The sequence below is a fragment of the Stylophora pistillata genome, chromosome 5 (genome assembly GCF_964205215.1).
Source record: "Stylophora pistillata chromosome 5, jaStyPist1.2, whole genome shotgun sequence".
Classification (NCBI taxonomy): Eukaryota; Metazoa; Cnidaria; class Anthozoa; order Scleractinia; family Pocilloporidae; genus Stylophora; species Stylophora pistillata.
The window spans coordinates 35801639-35826512 of record NC_142523.1 but is presented as its reverse complement, the minus strand read 5'-3'; the positions used below and the strand labels follow the sequence as shown (position 1 = coordinate 35826512).

Genomic DNA, 24874 nt, shown 5'->3' with positions numbered 1-24874 from the left:
GCTTCAAAACTAGGAGGGGTGTAACTCAGGGAGTGATTTTGCGGGTAATTACAAATCAACCGATTTGAAATTACGAGCACGCGTGATTATTCCTCAGTGCCAGGTCACAAAGTCGAAAAATGCACTCTGTGTCAAGTTCCCACAATAATTTTCGGTTTAAAAATCGGTAAGTTAACAAGGCTTGCGTTCTGATACAGTTGTTTATTGTTCTTGTATACAAAACCCTCTGGTTATATAGACACTTCATGACAAATACACACTAGTTATCCTGGTATGATTGGAACTTTTACAGCTATCCTAACCAAACGAGAAGGAACATAAACAATGTTCCCGTGATTTTTGTAAGATCTGTTTCTACACGTGATCAATGCCAGTTAATTTTTTTTTTTTTTTATGCATGATGCAGCATGGTGTGAGATCAGCATATACAAGCACTTTAAGGTGTTCCTTTAAAGTTGACGTAAATATTATGAGGTGTTTCGGCTGCAAAATCTCATAAGTATGTTGAACTTCCTACAAGACCTCATTAAGTTACACCACCTGACTGAGTGATCCCACGTGATGCCCACGTGACATATTGTTCGTCTTTTATTTTGCATGCATGTATTTAAACTACAAATTAAAGATTCCCTCTTTCTTGATCAGAGTAGTTATTCAGGTTCATCATATCATGGAGTGAGAATGGTTTAATCACGAATTGTTTAGTCCCCCGTTTACATAACCCTTAAAAAACATCGTTCATGCATAACAAATACACTTTCAAGGGAGGGAAGAGGTTTTTTTTTGGTCTCAAAAACAGGACTCGCGCCTTTACAATGCTTTTAGACCATGTTTTATGTCATACCACTTTTTTAAGTCTTTCAAAGTTACATGTAATTAAATTTGACATGTCTGTAACATAGTTGATATATAAAATTGTCAACATGTTGGCCTGACTTCGACAGAAAACAAACATTTTATATGGCATTGGGGGCAAGTTTCTAAAGAAGCTGTGGTGCTACGTCGGTGGAGGGCATTAAAAGATAATTTGGCTTTATCAAACGAATTCATAACGTGCCAGTGGCCACTAGAGAGAGATTATAGAGCTGACATCTCAAGCGTTTCCACTTGAGGACTAATGTTTTAGAATCTTCCTGAGGTGGCCAGCTCACATCATTAACTCAAACGAGACGCGCTAGCAAATATATATTGCCTCAATGCAGGACAGAAAGATTGCGTCGCAGTTTTTACCCAAGTACTAGAACAGAACAGAGGAAAACAGATTTATTTTGCACTATCTCAAGAGATTACAGCAAAGATTACTATAGATTACAAAAGTAAAAATAAACAAGAAACAATAAATTACATAAATAGTCAAAAATAAACTGTGCGCAGTGACCAAAGCAGCTTAAGCTTTCGAGTTGGTCACTGTTACGTGTAACTAGCTGGCGTACTTTACATTTATATAAAACTGCCAGTAATGAGTAGCGGACAAAGTAAAATTATAGCTGCATACATTCGTACTTACTATTTCATGTGGTAACATTAATAGCATAACAATAGAAATAGAAATGATTACTAATAGTGGCGGCAGTAAATTTAAATAATACTCATTGGGTATTTAGAAGGTACTGTTTGTACTGCTCATAGAAATTATTGTAAGAGAGAGATTTTAATTTAGAGGGCATTTTTTCCCAAACTTTAGATCCAGCAAAGGCAAAAGTGGCAGCTCCATAACTATTGTTTCTCTTTGGCGGATAAAAATTATGTTTGGATACAAATCTGGTGTTGTAGCTGTGAACCTCGGGGGCTTGAGTAAGGGTTCCTTTGAATATGGCAGAGACATGATTTGATGTTTCATTAGTTATTTTATGTGTGAAAATGACTACTTTTGAATTTGTAAATGTTTTCAAGAGTTAGGAGTTCTAAAAGTCTGAAGTAAGGCATAGCATTGTCTCTGCTATTAGCAAAGAAAATGCTACGAACACATTTATTCATTCTAGTTTTAATTTTATGTAACCTGGTCTTGCAAGCACTGCCCCAGCTTGCAATACCATAGGTTATATATGGATAAATGAAAGAGAAATACAACTGCCTTAAAGTATGAAGGTCAACATAATATCGTAATTTATTAATGATGCCCACATTCTTCATTAGTTTGTTGTCAATATGTTGAATCTGGGGTCCCCAATGTAAGTTTTGGTCAAGATAGACACCTAGATATTTTATTTGACTTTTACATTCAATATTACGCATCAAGTTGATACATCCATTAGATCTTGAAGACGAAATTAACATATAGTTTGTCTTAGCAAGATTTATGGATAATTTATATATGATGCAATATTTGAAAAGTAATTTCAATTCCTCATTCATAACTGTTTCAAGATGTTGGAGCTTATCACTTGTGTAAAACACATTTGTGTCATCGGCAAAAATTCGAAATGATAGTTTCTTGGAACAATTTGGCAGGTCATTAATATAAAGTAAAAATAAGAGTGGACCCAGCGTTGAACCTTGCGGTATACCACAAACAAAAGTTTCGTAGTTGGATTTAGTATTATCAATCTTAACAAACTGGGAGCGATTGTATAAATTGTTTTTAAACCAGTCAAGAGTAGTTCCACGTACTCCAAAGCCTAGCCTAGCTTTTAATGATTATTAGACTTTTAGACTATATATACGCCCATTCAACTTGTATAAGCATAAACTTATTTGTAACTTTATTATAAAACCCATTGTAAACCAGTCTCTCTTTAATCAACTTTTGTAATTTTTATGGTTGCACGATTGTAACTACATTGTAATTCAGATTAGCTGCGACATAGTTAGTAGAGGAGACTAACTATGGCTGCCATGATGGTGGAATTAAACTTTCTTTTCTTTCTTTTTTTCTTTCTTAACTCATTTGATAAAACTAAATTATCTTGTTATACCCTCACCGACACAGAATTACAGTTTCTTTAGAAACTTGCCCTCTATAAACTTTTAAAAGATAATTATTCAAACGTCATTCAACTGTGAACCTTGAAACGTGCGAGGATTGATCTAAAATAATTCAAAATTTCTGGAGGAAATTCAGCGCACACTGAATTAGCGTTGGTAAACTGTTCAATCGGAATCATCCTCGATTCTGAAAGCTCGGCGTTTATAAAAGAACTTGACTGCAACTTTGAAACTTTAGGTGCAAGATTCGAGCGGCTACCGAATGAAAGGAATTTAAGGAACTTGGCATTTCTTTAAAGTGTTCATCGTAGTCTGTTCTTGTGACCTCATCGTGGTTGTTCTGGGTGGATCCATGAGGAAATTTAGGGACTTCAAATCCGAGTGTGAAAGCGAACATTGGTTTTTCTTTTACGCTGCCAACGATGGGCCGCCTGTCGTCTTTGGTATGAGGCAAATTCATCGCCATCAGAGCTAGAGGAGCCACAGTTGTCGTAATTTCTGAGGCAGAGGATGAATGATGGTGCCGTGTAGGATTATGATACCGTATGTTAGGTTTTAAAACGTATTTTTGGGTTCAGCATCACAACGTCAGAGCCTTTTTTGGAGGCGAATCCAGTGGTTCGTTTAACTCCACAATCTGCATTTACTGCAACAAAAACTTTAAATTTTTTGACTGTGTATCGCTTGTAAATATGTTCGAGATTGTGAAGGTGAAAATAATCCAATGCACTTTTAAAATAAGGAAAAAATATCTTGACGTTTCCAGGCTTGAGTCGCTTTAACATCCGCAGATGATAGCATTTAATTAACTAGTCTGTATTTTTATAGAAAGGGACAATTTAAAAAAGGTTATACAATTTTATTATATAGGTTTCGTGGCCTTTTTTTGTGTGAATTAAACCAGCTGAACTTGTTATTAAACCATGAAAAGTTGCCCTGTATTCTGCAGGCTATTATTTTTTCTTAAGTCGAAAGGTGACCCTATGATAAGTGTGTTTTATCAGCTGTTTTGTACTGGCAGTTTAATCTACTTTGTTTATGTTTAAGGTCGACTACTCCAATGTACTGGACGAAAGATCACGATTTACTTTTAGTAAAAGAAGTGCTAACTGTTGATCCGAGCCAGCCGAAGGGAAGTAGGGAGAGAGCGAGACTGTGGGAGGAAATTGCCTCAAACCTGAGTGCAGTGTCTGAGCCCCGTTTCTCAGTTTCTTTGAGGTCTGTAAGAGACCGTGCAAACCTGGTTCTAATAAAGAAACACGAAAGAAAGGCTGCAGAAGAAAGCAAGGCCAGTGGAATTGCAGTTGATGAGCCTTCAGAGTTTGAAGCAGCAATCGAAGAAATATGTGAGAAAGCTGAGGCTGCAGAGAGAGATCAGCAAATGATATCAGTGGGAAAAAAGCCAGTGGAGAGAAAGAGAAAAAGCAAGTGGAGGATATTAGAGCCAAGGCTTTGGAGAAAGTTGGAGAAACAAGAAAAATAGTGGTTGGTGATGAGGTTAGTGAAGAGCCCGAGAAAAAGGAGAAAACAACAAGGAGATCTGGAGCAGAGACCATGGTATATCTGAGGGAGAAGTCAGAAAAAGAATTCAAAATCAGGCAAGAAGAGCTAGAACTTAAAAAAAAAGGAGCAGTGTGCCCAAGCAAAGCGGCAAGAGGAAATGACACAGCAACTGATCCATCAACAGGAGCAGCAGCGAACAATGTTTGCTAACCTCCAGCAGCAGCAACATCAGCAGCTTCAACAGCTAAGCCAGATGCAAATGACTATAATGCAGCAACAACAACAACAGAACCAGGCACTAGTGGCTATGCTGCAAGAGCTTGCCAAGAAGCAGTAGACAATAAAAACATGTTAAGTTTAGTTTAAGTTGATATACTATGTATTTGTTGTACTTCAATTTCATCCTTGTTTCAATTTGTCTTTTCTTTGTTTTACACTCATTTTCATGTTACGATACACAACATTGAACCAAGGATAAAATTGTTGTTCTTTATTGGGTTAAGATAATTACAGAGTTCATATTCAAAAAGTAAGCATTTGGAAGGACCATGGCAATATGCCCTGGTGTGCCGGTCTTTTATGGTTGTTAGTGCTGGTATAGAATTACACCAGTGATCTTTATGGTGATCCTTCTCCCTTAAGAAAAATACAAACTGATTCATGGCATCTGTAGATGGCAAATTTATTGCAAAATCTGAAATGGCCAATTAGTTTTATTCTTGACCTGGTGTGTAAACCACAAGACTGAATTAATCGACTTTAATCAAAGAATACTTAATCAGAAACTTCTAACAGTGACAGAATAAAACGGGGCGGCCACGCTTAGTAAAAAAACACAACGAGTACATAGCGAGTACAAGTTTCGACATGGCGATTCTCTCATGCACTCGAGCACATGCTTTTAACTGTCTCTGCGCATGTGCCGAACGCACACCGCAGGTTAATAATATGGCGGTCTAGACTACTAGTCACCAGATTCCACATACTGGGGGCGAGGGCGTGAAGCAATTCGTTTGCTTCTTCTGAGTGTTTCGACCTGTGGAATCTGCAGTTCAGTTCCTGTAAAGTGTTCCTTAGGATCCGTCAGTGTGACTTCCAAGGGGTACAAGAGATGTATTGAACGATTGGTAACTCCAGAGTTTGTTTTGATCTCTGCAGCTCTAACTAGGCCATCACTGCCACGGAGAATATTCTTTACAATGGCTAACTTCCAGGAATTACGAGGAACACTTTTAGCGTGTATAAGTACAACATCCCCAACTTTAATGATCTCCTCCTGCGATCCTCGCTTATTAGACTGATACAAATGACGCTCCGCAGCGAAGCAAGGTACTCATTCTTGAACCGTTGGACAAAGTGCTGAAACAGCAATGAGCGTCGTCTGAAGGCCATCTTGAGTTGATCATGTTCATTGAAGTTTTCATCCTCCAACTCGTCAGGATCAGTAACAGGGTGTGGCAAAGCTGTAACATCGAAACCATACAGCAACTTTGACGGTGTCAAAGGTTCTGGATCATTCGTATCATGGTAGACGAATGTAATTGGGCGATCATTCACGACCGCTTGAACCTCTTTGATGAGGTTTGTAACTCCGGTAGACTAATGAGCGCGCGACGAGGAACTTTCTTGATTGACATCTTAACTACTCCAATCAGTCGCTCATACATGCCTCCCCAGTGCGGGGACTTGGAGGGAATATGCCTCATCTGAACTCTCTTCTGGGCAAGGTGATGCTGCACGGTCTGATCTTCTATGACTTGCAACAGCTTCTGAATTTCTTCACCCCCTTTCTGGAATGTCTTGGCATTATCACACAGGATTAGTGAAGGAATTCCATAGATCGCACAGTGACGCCTGAATGCAAGAAGGAACTGATCGGTGGTCATGTCATCAACAATCTCCAAATTAACATTGCGAGTGGTGCTACAGGTGAACAGGCAGACATAACATTTCTCCGTCTTGTTACCATTCTTGACTATCAGATGACCAGTAAAATCGATTCCCACTGTGGAGAACGGTTTCACCTCGTTAAGGCGAAAGTCAGGCAAGGGGGGTGAATGGGGTGGCTTGTACGCTCTGCCTATCTGGTACCGGCATTTGACACAATACTTGAGCACCCTTGCAGTTTCACTTCGTGCTGATGGCAACCAAAATCTCTTACGCAGTGCTATAACAGTGTCTCTTACTCCAGCGTGAAGCTGTCTCTCGTGAACTGAACGAACAAGCAGAGTTGTGAAATAAGACTTTTTAGCGATGAGAATTGGTTCTCTTGCGTCTTGTTTGAGTATTGCATGCTCGAGTCTGCCAGGGGCAACTAGAAGGCCGTTTGTGTTGAGCTTCAGATTAAGTTGACGAACCAAAGGAAGTCTGGGTTTGAAGTGCTGACGGGTGGCTCGTGACTGCTTTTTACAAAGATAGTCCCGTTCTAGCTTGAAATGCTGAAGCTGGTGAGCACGAAGAATTACCACTTCCGATTGGGATATTTCAGCACCTGTGGGAACTGGGATTACCAAATCAATAGCTGACGGGCACTGGCGTGACCCACGTGACTTATCAGAGGCATACTTCAGGTTGGAAATGAATCTCAAGACATAGGACATTGAGCGAAGCATGCTTTCATAGGACTGGAAGCGTGAGATGTCAATCAAGTCTTGGAGACTGTCTGTGTTAGACTGTTTACCATGAACATGGCTGTCTACAGCTGTGGCTGAGACAACATCGTCTTCTGCAAACCTGTGAGGACTCCATCTTGGCCAGAGCGTATGGTCTGTTAACCATGGAGGACCTCTTTGCCACAATGCTGATTGTGGCTCATCTGCACTGCATCCGTGGGAGAGTATGTCTGCAGGATTGTTTGCTGAACTGACATGGGACCAGCTGGATCGGTCAGTAAGCCTCAAGATCTCTGTTGTCCGATTGCGAATGAATACTGACAGTTGTTTGATACTGAACAGCCAATGGAGACAGATGGTGGAGTCAGTCCAATAGTGGCATGAGATGGATGGGAAATCCTTGCTGAAAATTTCTCTTATGGCTGCACCAAGGCGAGCACCCATTACCATGGCAATTAATTCCACTGGGGAACTGTTCGTGCATGTTTAGATGACGAAAGTTTGACATTGGAGCTAATGAATCTGACCCTCTCGCTCTGAGCAAAGAAGACACAACAACCGGCTGCAGTGGTGAGGCATGCATCACAAAATACATGCATTGCTACTGGTAAAGCTTCGTCAAAGTCCAAGTGACGTGAGGTGACAAATGCTAAAGCTGCTTCTATTTCTTTGGCGATTTGGTTGTACTGCTGGTAGAGTTCGTCAGGGATCTCTTATCCCAAAGAGATGAAATGAATTTCTTGGCTGGAACAAGTACAGGGGAGATGAGGTCAATAGGATCAAATGTTGAGGAAGCAGAACTGAGGACGCGTCGTTTGGTGAACTTCACGTCAGGAGGGATGACATTGGCATTCCGTGGAAACTGTAACGTGTCTTCCCTAGGGTTCCACTTCATACCTAACAGGCCAGCATGATTTCTCTCAGAACCAGTCCTCATCTTGTCAATAATGGTGGTCAGCTCTGGCGAATTTGTAAACCACTGGTGGAGATTTATGTCAGCATCCTTCATAACATGCCTTGAGATGTTGTAATACTGAATGGCAGTATCCTCATCATCTGTTCCAGTAAACACATTGTCACAGTAAAGCTTCTCTTCAAGGTCTTGAGCAACAAATTTGACAACTGGATCTTTCTCATACTTAGAAAGATGATGAAGAGTTGTGGAGTTAAGGATGAATGGAGTACTTGTTCCTCCAAAGAAGACAGATGTGTAGCGGTAAGCTTTAATTTGTTTGTCTGGGTCACCATCTTCAAACCACAGAAATCGGACATAGTTACGGTCCTCTTCATTAATTCTGATTCTCATGAAGGCTTTCTCAATGTAAGCAACAAGGGCAAACTTGTTAGCTCTAAAGTGATGAATGATTGTGTTCAATGATTTGAGAAGGCAGGGGCCGGTGTATAAACAATCGTTTAGAGAGACATGGCCTGCTTTGGCTGCAAATACAACGTGAATGGGTGTTGTTTCGCTCTCTGTACGTAGAACGAAGAAGTGGCTCAGATAATGAGCATCACTCTTACTCAAGGGATTTTCACTGGCAGGGATAGCTTCCACATAGCCTTTGTCAATTTGGTCAGCAATGGTGTTTGCATAAAGTGTCCAAAGATTCAGTTTGAGGAGCCTCTTCTTTACTTGCTGCAGACGGCTGTGAGCAAGGTTGAAGTTCGAAGGTAGAGCGAGGAGGGTGATTGTCCAGCCACGGCAGTGGAACAAAGTAGGTTCCATCAGGGTATGTGATTTGGGATTGAAAGCGCTCTAGGAAATCTTCCTCTTGACTGGTATCCCTGGGGTCCTCTATTCCCAGTGTCTCAATTTTAAGGAAATCTGCAACTTTGTTGTGGACCTAAAGATCCTTTGCACGAGTATAACTATACCATTCACTGTCATCAAAGGAAAAGCTGTCAAGGGAGTGACCTGCTGCAAGACACTGTGAAGCTGTTTGGGAATCATTGGTACTGTCAGTGGTTGGAAAGAGTCTTCCAGAAACTAGATATCCCAGACTAAACGCTTGAGCAGTAGGGTAGCCATAGATGACATCAGGTTTCAGGAACTGCCACACTGCATCCAGACCAATAAGAATTTGAACAGGAAATTGGGTTTGACTGAAGTCATCTGCAAGCTGAAGACTGGTGATGTGAGGAGATTTAAGGCTATCGGCCCAACTAGTGCGATCAATAGGAGTGATGATAACATCTTTGATGAGAGTGTCTACACTGATTGCTCCCTCATCTGTCATGAGGTTGACTGATCCTACTGGGTACATATTATTGGAAGTAGCCCCACCAAATGTGTTAATACGCACAGTCTTGCTGCAATGAGGTTTAATGCAGAGTTCCTTAGCTAACTGTGTGGTGATGTATGAAAGAGACGATCCTTCATCAATAAATATGTTTGCTGTTTTAGTGATTACACCATTATTGACTGAAGTGACAGCAGTTTTCAGAATAATTGGGTTAGACTGACTGTGGAACGAAGTCACGGTGTTGTACTCTGAAGGGCATGAGTACAAAGTCTCATTTGGATTGAGCCCATGCTCAGAGTTGTGGTTGGAAAAGCTTGATGGGAGGGTGGGAGTGATGCTTGGGTCACCATACAGTGTGTTGTCTGAAGCAGGTGCGGCATGCATACTGATTAATTCAGGAGGGGAAGTCAGTGACGATTGAAGACCTGAAGCTCCATGAAGTGTAGTATGATGAGGTTGCCGACAAACCGAACAACTGAACTGCGATTGACACTGAGTAGTAGCATGACCCCCTTTGAGACAATTGAAGCACAACTGCTTGGATTTAACTGCAGAGATTCTATCCTGGATAGAAAGTTCACATTGAAATGTATTGTGGGTACTGGTAGACCCACAGAAGCGACATAGAACTTTCTTTGGCCTGTTAAACTGTTTAAACTTCTTTGATTTATACTGATCAGAAGGGGTTACTGCTGCAGGAAGTGCGGTGGCTGTACCCAGTGGAACTGTTGCATTCAAGAAACCATTGATAGGATGAACCTTGGGCAATGGAGGTTTTGAAGAAGGTGGAGCTTTTGGAGGAGATGGAGGTTTGGGTTTGCATGGTTGTTTGTTATTACTAATATATAGACAACTTGCTCAAGCCTTTTAACTTCATTGTGTATCATCAGAATTAGTTGGTAAAAGGTGGGATTGGCACATGGATATTCTTTCAAAGCATTGGTCAACAGCTTCTCTGGGAGCTTTTCAAGCAATATTGGAACATAAAAGTCTCCATACCTCGTTGTGGGAAGATCCAGTGTGGCAAGAGACCTCATGTCACTCATAAGACTGTCATAGAAGTTGCGCAAAGCTGAAGCTGTGTGCTGTGGCTTAACCATTGTAACTAGAGCAACACAATGAGCATTTTTGATAGCAGTTTTGTCACCATAATTATCCTGCAGTGTTTCAACCAGCAAATCGTAGTTATCTTCAGTGGCCATGATACTTCCACTCTCACTTTCACATGCTCTGATAACTGGCCCTTCAGAAAGTTGAGCTTCGTGACTTTTGAGATATTCTTCACATAGTGCACTTCGGACTTGAAAACATCCCAGAAGCTGAGCCATTTCCTTGGATCCCCATCAAAGACTGGCAATGACATTTTCGGCAACTTGAGTGCAGAATATTTCAGCCGTTTGGAGCCACCCGAGTCGGCATGTGGGATGGATTTAGAGCTCTGCAGCTGCTGGTCGCGAAGGAGGAGTTTCTCGATTTGTCTCAACAAGGCTGAATGCGTATCAGAAATATTGTCCGCATCGACGAAATCTTGATCTGCTGTGTCCTCCTCTCCTAGTATTACGTGAAGGTTTTGAATTTCCTTGTCCAGTTGCCTCATTTCGGGTCTTGCATCTACGAGCTTTTGTTGACCAGCTTTCAACTGTTCAACGTCATCTTCCGCAATTTCGGCTTCGTTAGCTTAGTCGAAGATTAACGCGAGTTTCTTGCCTTCATTAGTAAACATGCGACGCAACTTACCTCTCCTTTTGACGGCGATTTTCAGAGAATCCTTAAGTTGGTCAGCTTTCTCCGCCATCATAAACTGTGAATTCAACTTACTTGAGAAGTTCTTAAGATTCGGCTCCACCACGAGCTATCAGTTCGCTGTCACTTGTTTTCATTGAAGAAACGATCGGACCCTGGTCACGGCACCATTTTGTGTAAACCACAAGACTGAATTAATCGACTTTAATCAACGAATACTTAATCAGAAACTTCTAACAGTGACAGAATAAAACGGGGCGGCCACGCTTAGTAAAACAACACAACGAGTACATAGCGAGTACAAGTTTCCACATTGTGGTTCTCTCATGCACTCGAGCACATGTTTTTAACTGTCTCTGTGCATGTGCCGAACGCACACCGCAGGTTAATAATATTGCGGTCTAGACTACTAGTCACCAGATTCCACACCTGGTAATGACTCATAGATGAGGATTACTTAAAATAATTTTGTATCTGGATATTGGGCGTGGCTTATGAAACGTACAGGGTCACAAGCCCCCCTACCTAGGCAGATGGGGTACATGGAAATGTTAAAGGCATAGGGAGGAGCAAACCTTTTATTAAGTTTGAAATACTCGATTTTGATATCTGTGTTAGTTGCATATTTGTTCTTTTTTGTGACAACAAGAAGAGTTTAGCCTTTTTTTGGAGAGGGGGGATGGGAGGTCATTTGAAAATTCAAACCAAAAGTACTTGGAAAATATGTAGTTATCTTAGAGGTTATATGACTTCATTAGTACCTACATGCAGCTCTCTGTAACTTTACTTTAAAGTACCCCAGGGGTCAAACATGAGAAAGGATATTACACTTCCCCCTCCCATCCCATCAACCTACACAGCAAAATGTATTAAATATATTTAATATTAATATTCTTTAATGTGTGGCAAATCCTTATCCTCCCTCCCTAAAATTAAGCAAAGTATTCTTCCAAGGTGAGTGGATCCAGCTAAAAAAAACTCGGCGGTTGTGTTGCCATATAAGCATGTTAATGCATTTCTTAATAAGGCACAAACAATGTACATCTTTCTTATTGAAGAAAGTCCAATCTTGAGGTTCTTTTTGAAATCTACAAACTTGAAGTACTCAACTATGTCTCCAAAGAGCCACTTTACAGAAACTCTCACTGAGCTCATAGCCTTATTAAAATTTACCATCTGTGGGGTGAGTATCATGTTTGTAAAAGGGGTCTGGAGGTGCACACTCAATGGGTAGGCGGGGTCTCCATAAATACAAAGTAGACGGACGACCCGCTGGCCCAGGTGAAAAAGCATAGCGTTGCATATCTTGAAGAAGATTGGAGTCTGCTAGCATGGCAGCGTCGTATCGTCTCCCCTCTATGAAAAAAAGAAGACAAATTAAAACCATTTAGACTAAAAATTTTCGGGTCTTTTTCTGAAGGGTAATTTTATATTCCATTTCCCTTACCGATTGGTCCATACATATTTCCAATAATTCCATTTGGTAATGCCACGGATTGAAATATTACACCGTGAACTTTTTTGTGACCACTGTAGACAAAGCGCTGATTTTGGCCAGGCTTGCTTATTGGTCTAACTGTCCCATCAATAAAGTCAAATCAGTTATCCAAGGGGGATCCCTTAGCTGTTATGGCGTTACTGTATATTTCCAGTGAATGAGGGTTGAGGATGCTATCATTCCACTGCAACATTCTGTGACTGTCTGTCTGGTAAATTTAGTCGATCATGTAGTTGTTTATCATGCACAACACTAGAACAGGCTTCCCAAAGCGAGCTATCATGTCTGAATATCGCCAAGGGATAGCTATGTCTCTTTAGAAAAATGCAAAGAGCCTCCAATCCACTACAAATACTTCTTTGATAGCATTCCACTACCTCAGGAATCCCCAATACTTCAGCTAGAAATGGTAAGTCGTTCTTGTAGAAACGAAACTCTGAACGGCACTCGTCGTCTTCTAAATCATAGAAGTCAAAACCAGGATAAGAATTATACGGAAGATCGACATTATCGGACCTGCTTAAATCGTACAGGAGTAGAAGTTCCTCATCGTTTATCAAACCATCACTGTGGCTAATCAAAAGTTGATTTCGAACTTCTTTCAAAGACATAATAAGCGGCGTTTTGTAATGGCTGCTTAACTGTTTAGAAATTCCCGCCAAGACGGCGTTCTCTCCCCAGTCTTATGCGGGTTTTGGAGTCCCCGTCGCCGTCCCCGCTCTCGTTGCTACAGAACGGAGTTGTCGCACAGCTTCAACCTCGATCATGGATGATTTTCCAGAGAAAAAGGAAGCGCATTACGAAAGGGAAACTCCAGTTAACGATTATGTCGAAGATGGTCTTAAAGGAGGGAAACCTGCCTCAAGAAAGTGGACCATTATGCGGACCACCGCCATCTTTGCAGTTGTCTCTCTCGTGGTTTGTGGAATCATTCTCACAGCAACCTTGTTGACTCGAAAAAAGCAATTTACTGAGCGCTTAGTGGAGATCAACTTAGAACCAGGTGAAACTCTGGTGTATCAAGTCGAACAAGCTATGGAAGTAAGGAGCGGAGAGCTTCAGAAAGGTATTTGACTTCGTTACTGATAAAGCATTAGGTGTGCCGTTAAGATGCCCTTCATCACTAAGTAAACAAAACAACGATAATGCTTTAACATTGCCTTCTTGGTCTTTAGGCCATTTTTTTGGTATAGAAAGTCTCTGTTTAAGATGACATCAGGCCAGTGTGCAATATGTTCGCATTCAGTAAGAGAATGTAAACTTCATATTCTCTTGGTTTTAGACCAATTCTGCAATTTACAAGATAAGACCAGTGAAAAGTTTTCAGTCAAGAAACATCGAAGACAGGCAATTAAAATGAAAATAGTTTGAAGATTTCAAAGCCGCACGAAAATAAATCAATTTGCACAAATATCAATATATTAGGCCGTACAAAATAAAGAATGCGAACACCTCAGGTCTTTCGTTACAGTCCCTTCATCGTTTCGTCATACTTACGCAAGCGGGCGCGCTCGCGTCGCAGAAAGTTGTTTTGGCGGAAATTTACCAATATGTTATCTGCGTGAAAATTGTTAAAAGTGCATGTTTTCTTTTATCTTTGAAGCGTCGGATTTGTTAGCGCGATTATTCACGTTCACTCAGTTACATTGGAATTATCTTGAAATATTTTCAGTCATTTACATATGAATGGTTCAGCGACTTGTTTTGGTATTTAGGCGCCTCCATCGTTCAAATATTTGGATTCAATAAGTTGTTTTTATTGAATCAACCGTTAGAATGCTACACCCAGTAAACCTTGAAAATTAACCTGGTTCTGAATTCATGTCGGCATTTTGCACTTTTAATCTCTGACTGTTGACTTGACATAACAGAATTTGAACATAGAAGCTAAGTTTCTATAGAAGCTAAGTTTCTAAAGAAACTGTGGTGTTGCGTCGGTGGGGGGTATGGCGAGATAATTAGGTTTTAGCGTGAGTCGATAGTGTAAATTGGCTGCAGTAGAGAGTTTCTAAAGTTGTGAAATGTTCAGAAAGCAACCGTGGACGATAGCCATCTAAAAAGCTAATTGCCGTCGAAAAAGTGTTGTCTAAGAGAGACTCGATCCGCAAGGCCAGGGAAGCTTTTTTAATTTCAAGAGGCAATACTATTTATCCCGATGGCCTTAACGCTCGCGAAGAAATGTATTAGTGTTTTTCCCTCTACTATTCTTACCTTTAGTTATTTAATTTATTCAATTTACCCTACTTTACTTCTATTTTTATTTACTATTTCTATTTTTAATTGTTATCTTATTGTCAATCAAAGTAGTTTTACGTATTTCCGCTATCACATCACACAGCTATCTAAGTACCACCTTAATTCTATATCAATTCCCACTGCACCTGCAGAAGGTTGGTTTGGCCAGCCGAAATATAGTGCTCCGTCTTAAAACTTATCTACGTTGTATCGGTCTTGCCTCTATATTTATTTTCTAAAGTTGAACTTTCCAGAGTTAGCCCTTTGTATAAGCAACGATGAAGACGTCAGCTTTACAATCAACTCAGTTGATAAAATAAAATTAAGGTGCACTTAAACCCACAAATTTTTTCGCTTAACGAAATAAGCTTATTTTTTGGAGTATTTCTGTGCAAAAATTTTTTAATTTGCTCAAATCCTTAATTTTCTGTGCTCAGTCAAAATACGGAAAATCGGCCGCCATCTTAACCCACGACCGAGTTTGAAGAGGAATGGCTCTAGCGGGTAATGTGACGTCAAATCGAGAACACGAAAGTCTGCATTTCACACATTTTCACTTGTTTGGGAAGGTTGTCGTTGATATTGTCCGAAATATGCCGATCAGGTGTGTTGTATGAGGAATGTATGAAGCGCGATACCCTCTTGCAAATTTCGCACATTGCAACATCCTTCTACAACACACTTAGTCTACATATTTTCGGACAATATCGACTACAACCTTCCCAAACAAGTGAAAATGTGTGAAATGCAGACTTTCGTGTTCTCGATTTGACGTCACATTACCCGCTAGAGCCATTCCTCTTTAAACTCGGTCGTGGGGCAAGATTGCGGCCGATTTTCTGTATTTTGACTGGGCACAGAAAGTTGAAGATTTGAGCAAATAAAAACATTTTTGCACAGAAATACTCCAAAAAATACGTTTATTTCGTTAAGCGAAAAAAATTTTTGGGTTTAGGTGCGCTTTAAGACTTTTGAGCAGGCTAGGTGCAGCCGCTGCTCGAGAACCAGAGCCCGCGCTCCTTCCCGAAGCTCTCTTTTCGGGGAGGAGCGAAAAAGATCGAACCTGAGAGAGCGGCGGAAATCGAGCCTATCCATATATTGGCTTTATGATGAATATATTTTGTCATGGAGCAATAAGGCTTAGTCTTGTCGATACTGTACTGCCATACAAAAAGGTTACTCAGAAATTGAATATACTTAGCTCCAGCAGTTTCGGGATCAGTTCAGTTGATCATTTTTAACGGTAACTTGAAATCTGATATGAAAGCAACCTCCATGGAGGTTAAGGCTGCCGTCGACCAAATCAAATCAATTTTTAAAAATCTTCTTTCTAATTTCTGTTACGTTAGGGAAACCATTTGAGTTTAATTTTTCGAAAACTGAATGACAAAGACCGCGAGATACAACCGAAAGGGTGTTTTAGGGGAACTAGAGCCGAATAATGGCAGGTGTAGTAATCAAAATTATGTCATAATTCTACAAGCCTCCAGCAGAGTGTTCGTGGGCTTTTGTCTAGGATCTCGATCTGCTTACATTAATTTGTTTACATCGCGACTTGTACCGCACAAAAGATAGAAATATCTGTCACATTTCCCAAAGCGTTGAGATAATTCCGAGGAAGCCCGTTTCCATTAGCGTTTTTCTTATCACCTTGCTTGCTTTGCCCACCTTTCTTTCTGTTTGTTTTTAGCAATGAATCTGTTTTGACTTCGTTTTACGCATTGTTAATTTGTTTTTTTCCCGATGAGGTTGTTAAATTCCAATGGAATTCTTTGTACCGACAAGCCTCGATGCGGCGTTTCGTTGGTCGGCGGCATGACCACATCGATCCTCTATGAAAAGTGTAAATTTTGTGTCTACTTCACTTGCGCAGGGAGACATTATGGGAGCGGTCATTATTTGTCACCGGCGGGGAAATAGGGATGGGTTGAGGGATTTTTTTGTGTCACGAGAAATTTTACTTAAAACCCCCCCCCTCCACAAGGCTCTCTGATATTCTTAAGATTACCCCCCCTCCTTTGCAGTTAGTTAAAAATGAAATCCTCCTTTTATACTCTCCCCTGAGCCCATTACTTGGCTCTTAACTTTGTCAGTGACTGAGCCCTCTCTGTTCCCCCTGAATACCATGGGATACCCCTCCCCCGAAATCCTCCATCATCCCCCTAGAGAAAAATTATGACTGGTCCCAAAGATGCACAACAAAAAGTGTCTGTCCGAGGTGCTTGTTATTTAATAACGTTTTCGATGCCAAAGCAATAGAGGACTATACAAGAATAATCTTCAACTAATGTTAATAAGATCTTATGGTTTATGAAGAAAAGAAGTTCTGGACACTATTTAACCTTAATAATAGACACAGGCACGCTGTACGTGCCTATATTTAGTAGTCGTAGAGGCTGGTTTCACTTTATTTTGTCAGAAAATTCCAAATCTGATTATAATTCAGTATCGATTTAAGAATAAAGCCTTAAAAAAATTAATATAAATTTCAAATCGACGAAATAACTTTTTACAATCGACAAAATCGAAAAACAATACTCTTCAGCTGGCAAAGCTGTAAAAGATACTCAATTTACTATCAGCATTAAAAGGTTTTACATCCGGTTTATGCGGTTGTCTCCTTTGCAAGATCGGCATCTTTCGATGAATGAGGAGATTTGGTATTATGTATATTGAAGTTGCATATTCACCGAAGTTTGATGCCTTCCTTCCTTCAATATGTCAGGCGAAAAAACAATCATATCATTGCTGAATTTAACTTCTTGAGCTCAAGTGATCTACTTTAAGTTTGTATTAAATTTCAGTATTTTGTTCAAGGACATTTAACTATTTTTCAGGAACCTTAAGAACCATCGTTGCACTTCAAGTGAAAAACAAGACTTCAGAAGAGTATTGGTTCATTTTAAAGATCATCAGCATTACTGCTGAAGGAGAAAACTTGGAAAGAATCGTTAACGTAGACCCGGGAAGACCGGTATATTTTTTGGTGAGGGTTGAGCGCACTTCAAGGTAATAAAAAATGTATTCCTGAAAATTTCAAATTCCAGAAGTTATCCACGACTGTCGTCTGGTAGGGATTAACAGAGAGTGATAGGTCCGCTTGATAGTGAACTTTTTTTTCCATAAACGTTATATGGGAAGCCAAAAAAAAAAAAAAATAAATAAACCATTCAACCTATGTTAGCCTGGGCCATAAAGTCAAATAGTGTGATAATCTAAAGAGCTAGTGGCTAACAAAAAAAAACTTGTTTTTACATTTTTATCTGTAATAAACTACACACAACCCAGGCATATTACACACACACTCACGTAAACAAAGTATTGAACAACAACAAACATATGAAACATATGAGTGAACTGCGGTTATGAGACGTATATAAGAACGATCCTTCGCAGTAAAGCACTATTTGAGCAATAGTGGAAAGTAGTATCGCAGTATCGCAGAGGTCAGTGGTTCGAATCCCGTACAGGCCTGAAATTTTTTTCAGGTCTGATTTCCACTATTGCTCAAATAGTGCTTTACTGCGAAGGATCGTTCTTATATACGTCTCATAACCGCAGTTCACTCATATGTTTCATATGTTTGTTGTTGTTCGATTTATCATCTACGGGTTTATATCGAATTAATTTGATGACCTGCTCCCAGTTGGCTTGTTAGCTCAATTGGTAGAGCGCTGCACTAGTATCGCAGAGGTCAGTGGTTCGAATCCCGTACAGGCCTGAAATTTTTTTCAGGTCTGATTTCCACTATTGCTCAAATAGTGCTTTACTGCGAAGGATCGTTCTTATAAACAAAGTATTGTTGGAAAGAAATTGCAACAACAGGATAATTATCTACATATCGTCGGAAATTCAGTTAAAGCTTCGATTGAAAAGTATAGGAATCCTTGCTATTTTCATCAAAGATAACAAGGTGGTTGCGGTGTCATTTTCTTGATGGTCTTGAATTAGTAACACCCTGATCCATCTGGCACTCAAAAGTAACGATATATAATTGTGATTCAGTAATTCATTCCTTCCTCCAGCTTCCTTTTGCGGCTCAGTGATACTCACCACAGTTTTAATTTTTATAAAAAGCGATGAGGAGCTCGAAATGTTGATTCTTCACTGACAAATTGTCATGCTTGTTCTTACTTGACATGTTTTTAACTGTCTGCCTTTTTATCTTTTTTCATAATAGGTCTGATGCGTCTAACTCCACTGAGGGAGACGAATCATTTGAATTATACGGAAACCAAAGGTCCGACGCAGAGTTCACTCGTTATGTCCGAGCCATCCTTACTCAGCTTCTCCCAACTGTTGAACGTAATCTTTACGAACGTGTAGATGGAGAGAAACCAGAACCAAATTCTGAGCCAAAACCTGAAAAATCTTCCATGTTTCCCGGTATTGTGAAGATGCATAGGGAGGCAAACACATCGGAACATGACGGAATTTTGATCAAGAATCATTTCAATCGTTCAGATGTCACCAATATGACATCTGACATTGACTTGGAGATGTCATATGCTGAATCGTCAGTTCTTAAGAAGAGCAACGGTATGGTAGCTAAGAGTCAGGTTGATTTGACTGAACAATTGAATTTTGGAGAGCCAATTCGACTCAAGAATGGTTCTACAGCCGACATGATGAACATTACATTCACGAGTAAGGTAACACTTCTTGATGACGAAAAGTCTCGCAGAAGTTATCTTAAAGACGACGAGTTAGCGGATATCAGCGTCCGTGGCTTCGTAAAGCTTCATGCTCCAAAATCTGACGTAAAGTTAGCGGTAAAGGGGTCCAAGCGAAAGGCTGTGAAAGAACCTACTGGTGAGTCAAGAGCATCACATGCCACCTTTGCCAACACAGATGAATCAGAAAAAAACTCGACCGCAGACTCGTATGTCTCAAGAAACCGAACCCGCAGACAAGCCATTACCATTCTTAGGTCAGCCGAGAAGGAGGAGAGTGTAACACTGATGGATAAAAAGATATTTGGTGTCAACGCAAAAGTAGAGGAAACATTTCGCATCAAGTTACAGACTGAAGTAAAAAACGAAATGACCGTTACTCTCCGTTTAGGCTCCGACTCGACGAGGCTATTAGACGAATCCTTCAGCGCCCATCGAAGTAAGACCAATAGTTGGTCCTTCTCGGTTTCAGTGGTAAGTTTGATGAGCTGTTAAGATCTGATGAATCCCACATAGATCAATGCCAGTATTAACAGAAAACCTAGCCACACAGTTAGTGTGTTGTTGACGTTTTAAGATTGTTTCATTTTGAAATGATAGATCAGTTTCATAACTAGCACGTCCCTACAGACACCTTTTTAAATCAAGCAACCATAAAACAGATGCATTCCTAATTGAGGCCTCTATGAAAGTTGGATTCCAGTCTTACTGACTGTAGGCAAAGTGAGGCACTCATCGATTGAAAGTCGTAAAGCCAAAATGAAAGTGGTTACTTATTAAAGGAAAATACAGTAAGAAAACTGCTTGAGGGGTGGGAATAGGAAAGAGATCAAGTCTGGATTTGTTTTGTTTTGAAAGTGATTCGTCGAAAGAGTGGCGCAACTTCTGGACTGAGGATTCAAAAACAAAACTACTGCAATCATAAATTACTTCTGAAGCTCAATTGAAAATTGGTCAAGGATGGATTAAACTGCAAAAAAGTGTATTCCTTGGTCCACTTTATATTTTGTATTCATTTACATTTTCTACTTTAAATTTTGTACGATCCAGATCCAAAGAGAATACCTAGCGAGATGAACGATTGTATACTTTATATACAAAGTCCACACTCATTAACCTTCAGAAAACCTTTTAAGCAATGCTATGTTATTTTAAAGTTGAATTCAAGCGACTCACTGATTAATTTTGGTTTTATTTATGGATTTACTGATTACTGTTGGTTTAATTAATGACAGGGTATACATGTTCCAGTATTTATCATCTCCCTTGGTGTGAAATTCAAACTAGGGATAGGTGGTAGCCTCACAGTTAGCGAGGGCTACAACATACAGTCATCTCTGGCCTATTACGCAACGGTTAGTTACCTGTCTTGTTCTTTTTTTATTAGTTTATTCATCAGCGTTTGGGTTTCTCGGCACCTGACTTTGCTGTATAAAAGCTTCATTAGAACTTACCACAACAGCGATAACAAAACCTTTATTTTCTTTAACTCTTACTTGAGACAACCGAAAGTCTCATTTGGTAAAATAGATTTTCTCTCTAGAAGATTACCCTTTGCCACTTTGCAACTCTGCACGCTTTGATTTGTTCCCTATACATTTGACGTCAAGTGTGATTGGACGATTTTTATTCTCATGAATCGTGATTTGAATTTTTTTAATTCATGAATTGTTATTAAAGATTATAAGTTCTTTTCATGGCTACGTGAACGAATGTTATTATTTAAGCGAGACCCGTAAATCAAGAGCTGGAATAAACATGATTCGTGATACATTTTGTTTTGCGTGATGAATTTCCGGCTTTTTCATTGCTTTGGACTTGAAATGTACGTATTGTTCTCGAACGGCTGTGGTTTTGACAGTGGTTTTTCGATTTTTTTTTTGTGGTTTTTCGATTTTTTTTGTGGTTTTTCGATTTTTTTTTGTGGTTTTTCGATACAAGTCATCAAACAGACCTCTAATAGTTCTTAGACAAATAAAGTAAGACATTGCGTTATCTTTTGTCGCGTAGGACTTGTCAAGAATAGAAAAAAAAAATTTTAATTTCACGAGATTGTCTTGAGTTCTGAACGTTACCGGTGATGAGTGGTGAGACCAAATATTTTTACGTGACTGAGTTTTGCAAAGGGGTTTAGGGGACCCTGTGATATCTCTTCAGATCTCTTCCTGGAAGAGCTTTTAAGTGAATCAGATCTTTCGTAATTTGGGTTCAAATTCTCCTCGCGCACCATGACGTTTTCAATGGACAATTTCAGTATGCCAGTGCATCATGATGCAAACGATGTTGTCGCTATAAATTGACCTGCTGCTGAATTGACTGTTTGGATCGTTTTAGGTTAGGCCATCATTAGCAGTGTCAGCTTCTCTCCATGGCTATGTATCAGTGCTCAACCTTCGGGCTGGTGTTCGTGGCGACGGTAACTTAATCCGCGGAAGTCTTCCTCTCACAGTTTCATTCAACGAAAATCGCGCATGCGTGGTTGCTTCTGCCGATGTTAACATTCTCGAACTGGAGGCTAGTATTTATTATCAGTGGTTAAAATGCCGCCTGGAATGGTTCAGAATCAAATGCTCTTGGGGCACTCGCCGTAATCTGCTCTCGATCGGCAGAATGTCCGCTATCGGACTGAGGCTTAAGCTGCTTGAATTCTGCTGCTGATTGGAAGCTTGTAAAAGATCTTCAATACGTATAGCTATGTTTCCTAAAACGTGATTCGTTGATGTACATTGGCGCTGACTGGGGCCACTTAGCATTTACTTCAACTTTCGTCCACGAGAGAAGTTTTCAATAATAGGTATCATGATATTAATTGGAATCACGAGAACTTAAAAGTGAAGAAGTCATTTGCTCTTTCTCTGTTCTTTTTATTGTTGTGGTAGCTTTAGTATTTACTGATCTTGATTGATTTGAGATAGACCTTGTCATACTTTCAAAGAGCCAGCTGGCTAATTTTTTTGTAAGCACCGAACAAACTGCTCAGTTAAATTAATGTCTAAATTAAAGTAAATTTGTTTTTCGTTATACTTCCATGGTTAACATGATACATGCGTAAAATTACCGTAGGCCGTGAAAATGGAACTAACCAACAGTACTCTTTTTGAAGAGGGTGATCGGATTAAGTGTTATTTGATTTTTTTTTTCAAATGTTAAGGGTCGTAGTGCAAGCTAATATTGATGTGTTTTGGAGATACCATATGTCCTCATTATATAACCCAGCTACTTCCAGGAAATTCAAATTTGTACAGCAGAGCCAATTGTCATACGAACTACAACTTAATGTGCCTCAGTGCTACAGAGAAACGGAAGGGGTAGGACTTTTCATATTCGTGGGGCAAAGGAAATTCCTTTAGATATACGCAAAAAGGACACCGTTAGGTCTTTAAAAGATCTGCCATCCAAAAGTTCTTTTAGCATAGTGTTAAGGTGGAACTTATATGTATCAGATATAAGTATAGGTTTTTTGCATGATTTTAGATTATTCAAATAGAATAGGGCAGAAAGCCACCAGTTAATCAGTTTATAGTAATTTTATATGTTACCCTTTATACAATATATAAGTTGTTACTTAATAACATAATGTTTAAAAGTTTAATGTTTGGTATTACAAAAAACATATTGTTAAGTCTACTAGCGGTTAGTTTACTCAATAAAAAAAAGTTTTTCAAACCAAGGGTTTTGAGGCAAATGTAAATCAAACGCGAAACAAACTCAGATTTCCTATCCAGGCCCCCTGCTTCGGAAGCTGAAAATACCCGTTGTCATAGTGATCTAGCCCACTGGCTGAACTGCTTCTGAGCATGAGCCTGATCTCCAAGACAAAAATGCGCTGAGAATACCTCTCCCAAGGACTCACGAAACCACATTTAGCTTAAAAACAAACCCTCCCTGACTGACCAGAGCCAGCAGTCCAGCAAAACAGCCTATGAAAAAAGTTAAGTAAGGAAAGGCCTTTTTTTAAGAGGCCCCTAAAACCTTAAAGAAATCTCTGGTTGACCGATGGTTTCAAAACCTACAGTCCCCATACCTGAACTATTGACAAACAGCCGCCTAGCCACAAACCTTCCGACAGGCCGTTCTCTGAACTACGCTCAGGTGCTAAACTTAGTATTTGGCTCCCGCATATTAGGCTGCCAAAATTGGGTTTCTACTTGGGTTTCTTTGCTCGTCATCAAAAATATCAACTTCTTCGTTAGTCAGCTGTGTAAATGAAATTAAACTGAGAAATCTAATGAACCCTAATGAAAACAGATGCAGATGCAGTTGATTTATTACATGGCAACCTGCGAAGCTATGAAGTTTTTTCTTTTCTTAATCCTGTTTGGCAGGCAACAGAAAAGCGAGCCGAAGTTGCATGTGAGGAGAAAGAGAAATTGGCTCGACTTAGACCTGTCGTGATTTTCACCTGGCTACGAGGAAACAAAGCCAAGGTAATCGCTATGGAATACCTAATCACTAATCAGAGGAAAGCGGGAAACATCATAGGCAGCCGATGAATAATCAAAGTTATTACATGTTAAGCAGCTAATGCAATGATAAAACAGGGGACCAATTCACAATTGGTTTCAAATGGCATATCACTACTGGGTGTTTGAAAAGTTCGTTTTGATTTAGAAGTTGCTAATTTTTTAAACAAATCAATTGTTTGTCAGAACTATTTCAATAAACTGAGGTAGAGAATTTATCAAAATAGTTGGCGATAGCAATTTTAATTGCCTAATAGATCATCGCGCCCTTTGTTTCGATTTTTGCGCCGAATGTACCCGCGTGTGTTTTCCCGCCATTTATTCGCATCCTTTTGTGTATGTTGTTCCTTTCCCGAATTTTTTGTTTTGTTTTGTAATATATATATGATCTTCTCCCGGCCCTCATTGGCAATTAACTGGCACTCAATTTTCTATATTCCCCCGTTTATAATCTGTTAGCGACGACTGATCTCCCTTCCGTTCCACCTGAAAACCATACGATCCTCCCTTAGGGAGGGATCACACTTATAAATTTAACCATGTACAACCAAAGTTCTCCAACCTTCCCCCAGGCGATAAATGATGACCATTCCTTAAGCTCTGTCTCAGAAGGCAACAGCCTAATACTGAACGAGGTCTTTATTTGATATCACGCCCACTGCGTCAGTAACAGCCACTTTGTGAAGTTCTGCACGTAGAAGTGCTGGGGTGTACGGTGACTGACGATTGATACACGGAAGTCTTCCAATCAGTATGTGGTATGATGCAAATCGTTCCCCCAACAGGAATATCTGCATGAACTGGAGGCTGATGTCTTCTGACGATGGAGATCGTGCTGGTGGGACTAGTGGTGGTTTAAATGCGATTGGGTTACTCGTTGCACCCTGTGCAGTTCGTTTGTATAGTATTAAATATATTAATCAGTAGTTTCACTAGCAACCTTTGTGGCTTCCCTTGGTGTTGATGTATGGGATCCCAT

At 39.9% G+C, this 24874-nt stretch overlaps 1 protein-coding gene and 2 pseudogenes across 1 annotated transcript; 2 read left to right on the top strand and 1 right to left on the bottom strand.

The window, feature by feature from the left end:
- The first annotated feature begins 3536 nt into the window (after positions 1–3536).
- On the top strand, positions 3537–4765 carry LOC148731686 (uncharacterized; annotated as a pseudogene).
- Positions 4766–11934: 7169 nt separating this feature from the next.
- On the bottom strand, positions 11935–13135 carry LOC148731685 (uncharacterized; annotated as a pseudogene).
- A 90-nt stretch (positions 13136–13225) lies between these two features.
- On the top strand, positions 13226–23097 carry LOC148731684 (uncharacterized). The gene is made up of 5 exons (XM_088761690.1): positions 13226–13590; positions 17597–17768; positions 18940–19906; positions 20668–20787; positions 21767–23097. The coding sequence occupies exons 1-5, from the start codon at positions 13290–13292 to the stop codon at positions 22088–22090; spliced, it is 1884 nt and encodes a 627-aa protein (XP_088617816.1). The 5' UTR covers positions 13226–13289; the 3' UTR covers positions 22091–23097.
- Positions 23098–24874: the final 1777 nt, after the last annotated feature.

What these genes read in the sequence shown, in the direction of transcription:
- LOC148731684 (XM_088761690.1), top strand. Translation starts at nt 13,290, where the DNA reads ATGGATGATTTTCCAGAGAAAAAGGAAGCGCATTACGAAAGGGAAACT. An exon ending in GAGCGGAGAGCTTCAGAAAG is followed by an intron (nt 13,591 to 17,596) that starts GTATTTGACTTC and finishes ACTATTTTTCAG; the next exon opens with GAACCTTAAGAACCATCGTT. An exon ending in AGGGTTGAGCGCACTTCAAG is followed by an intron (nt 17,769 to 18,939) that starts GTAATAAAAAAT and finishes TTTTCATAATAG; the next exon opens with GTCTGATGCGTCTAACTCCA.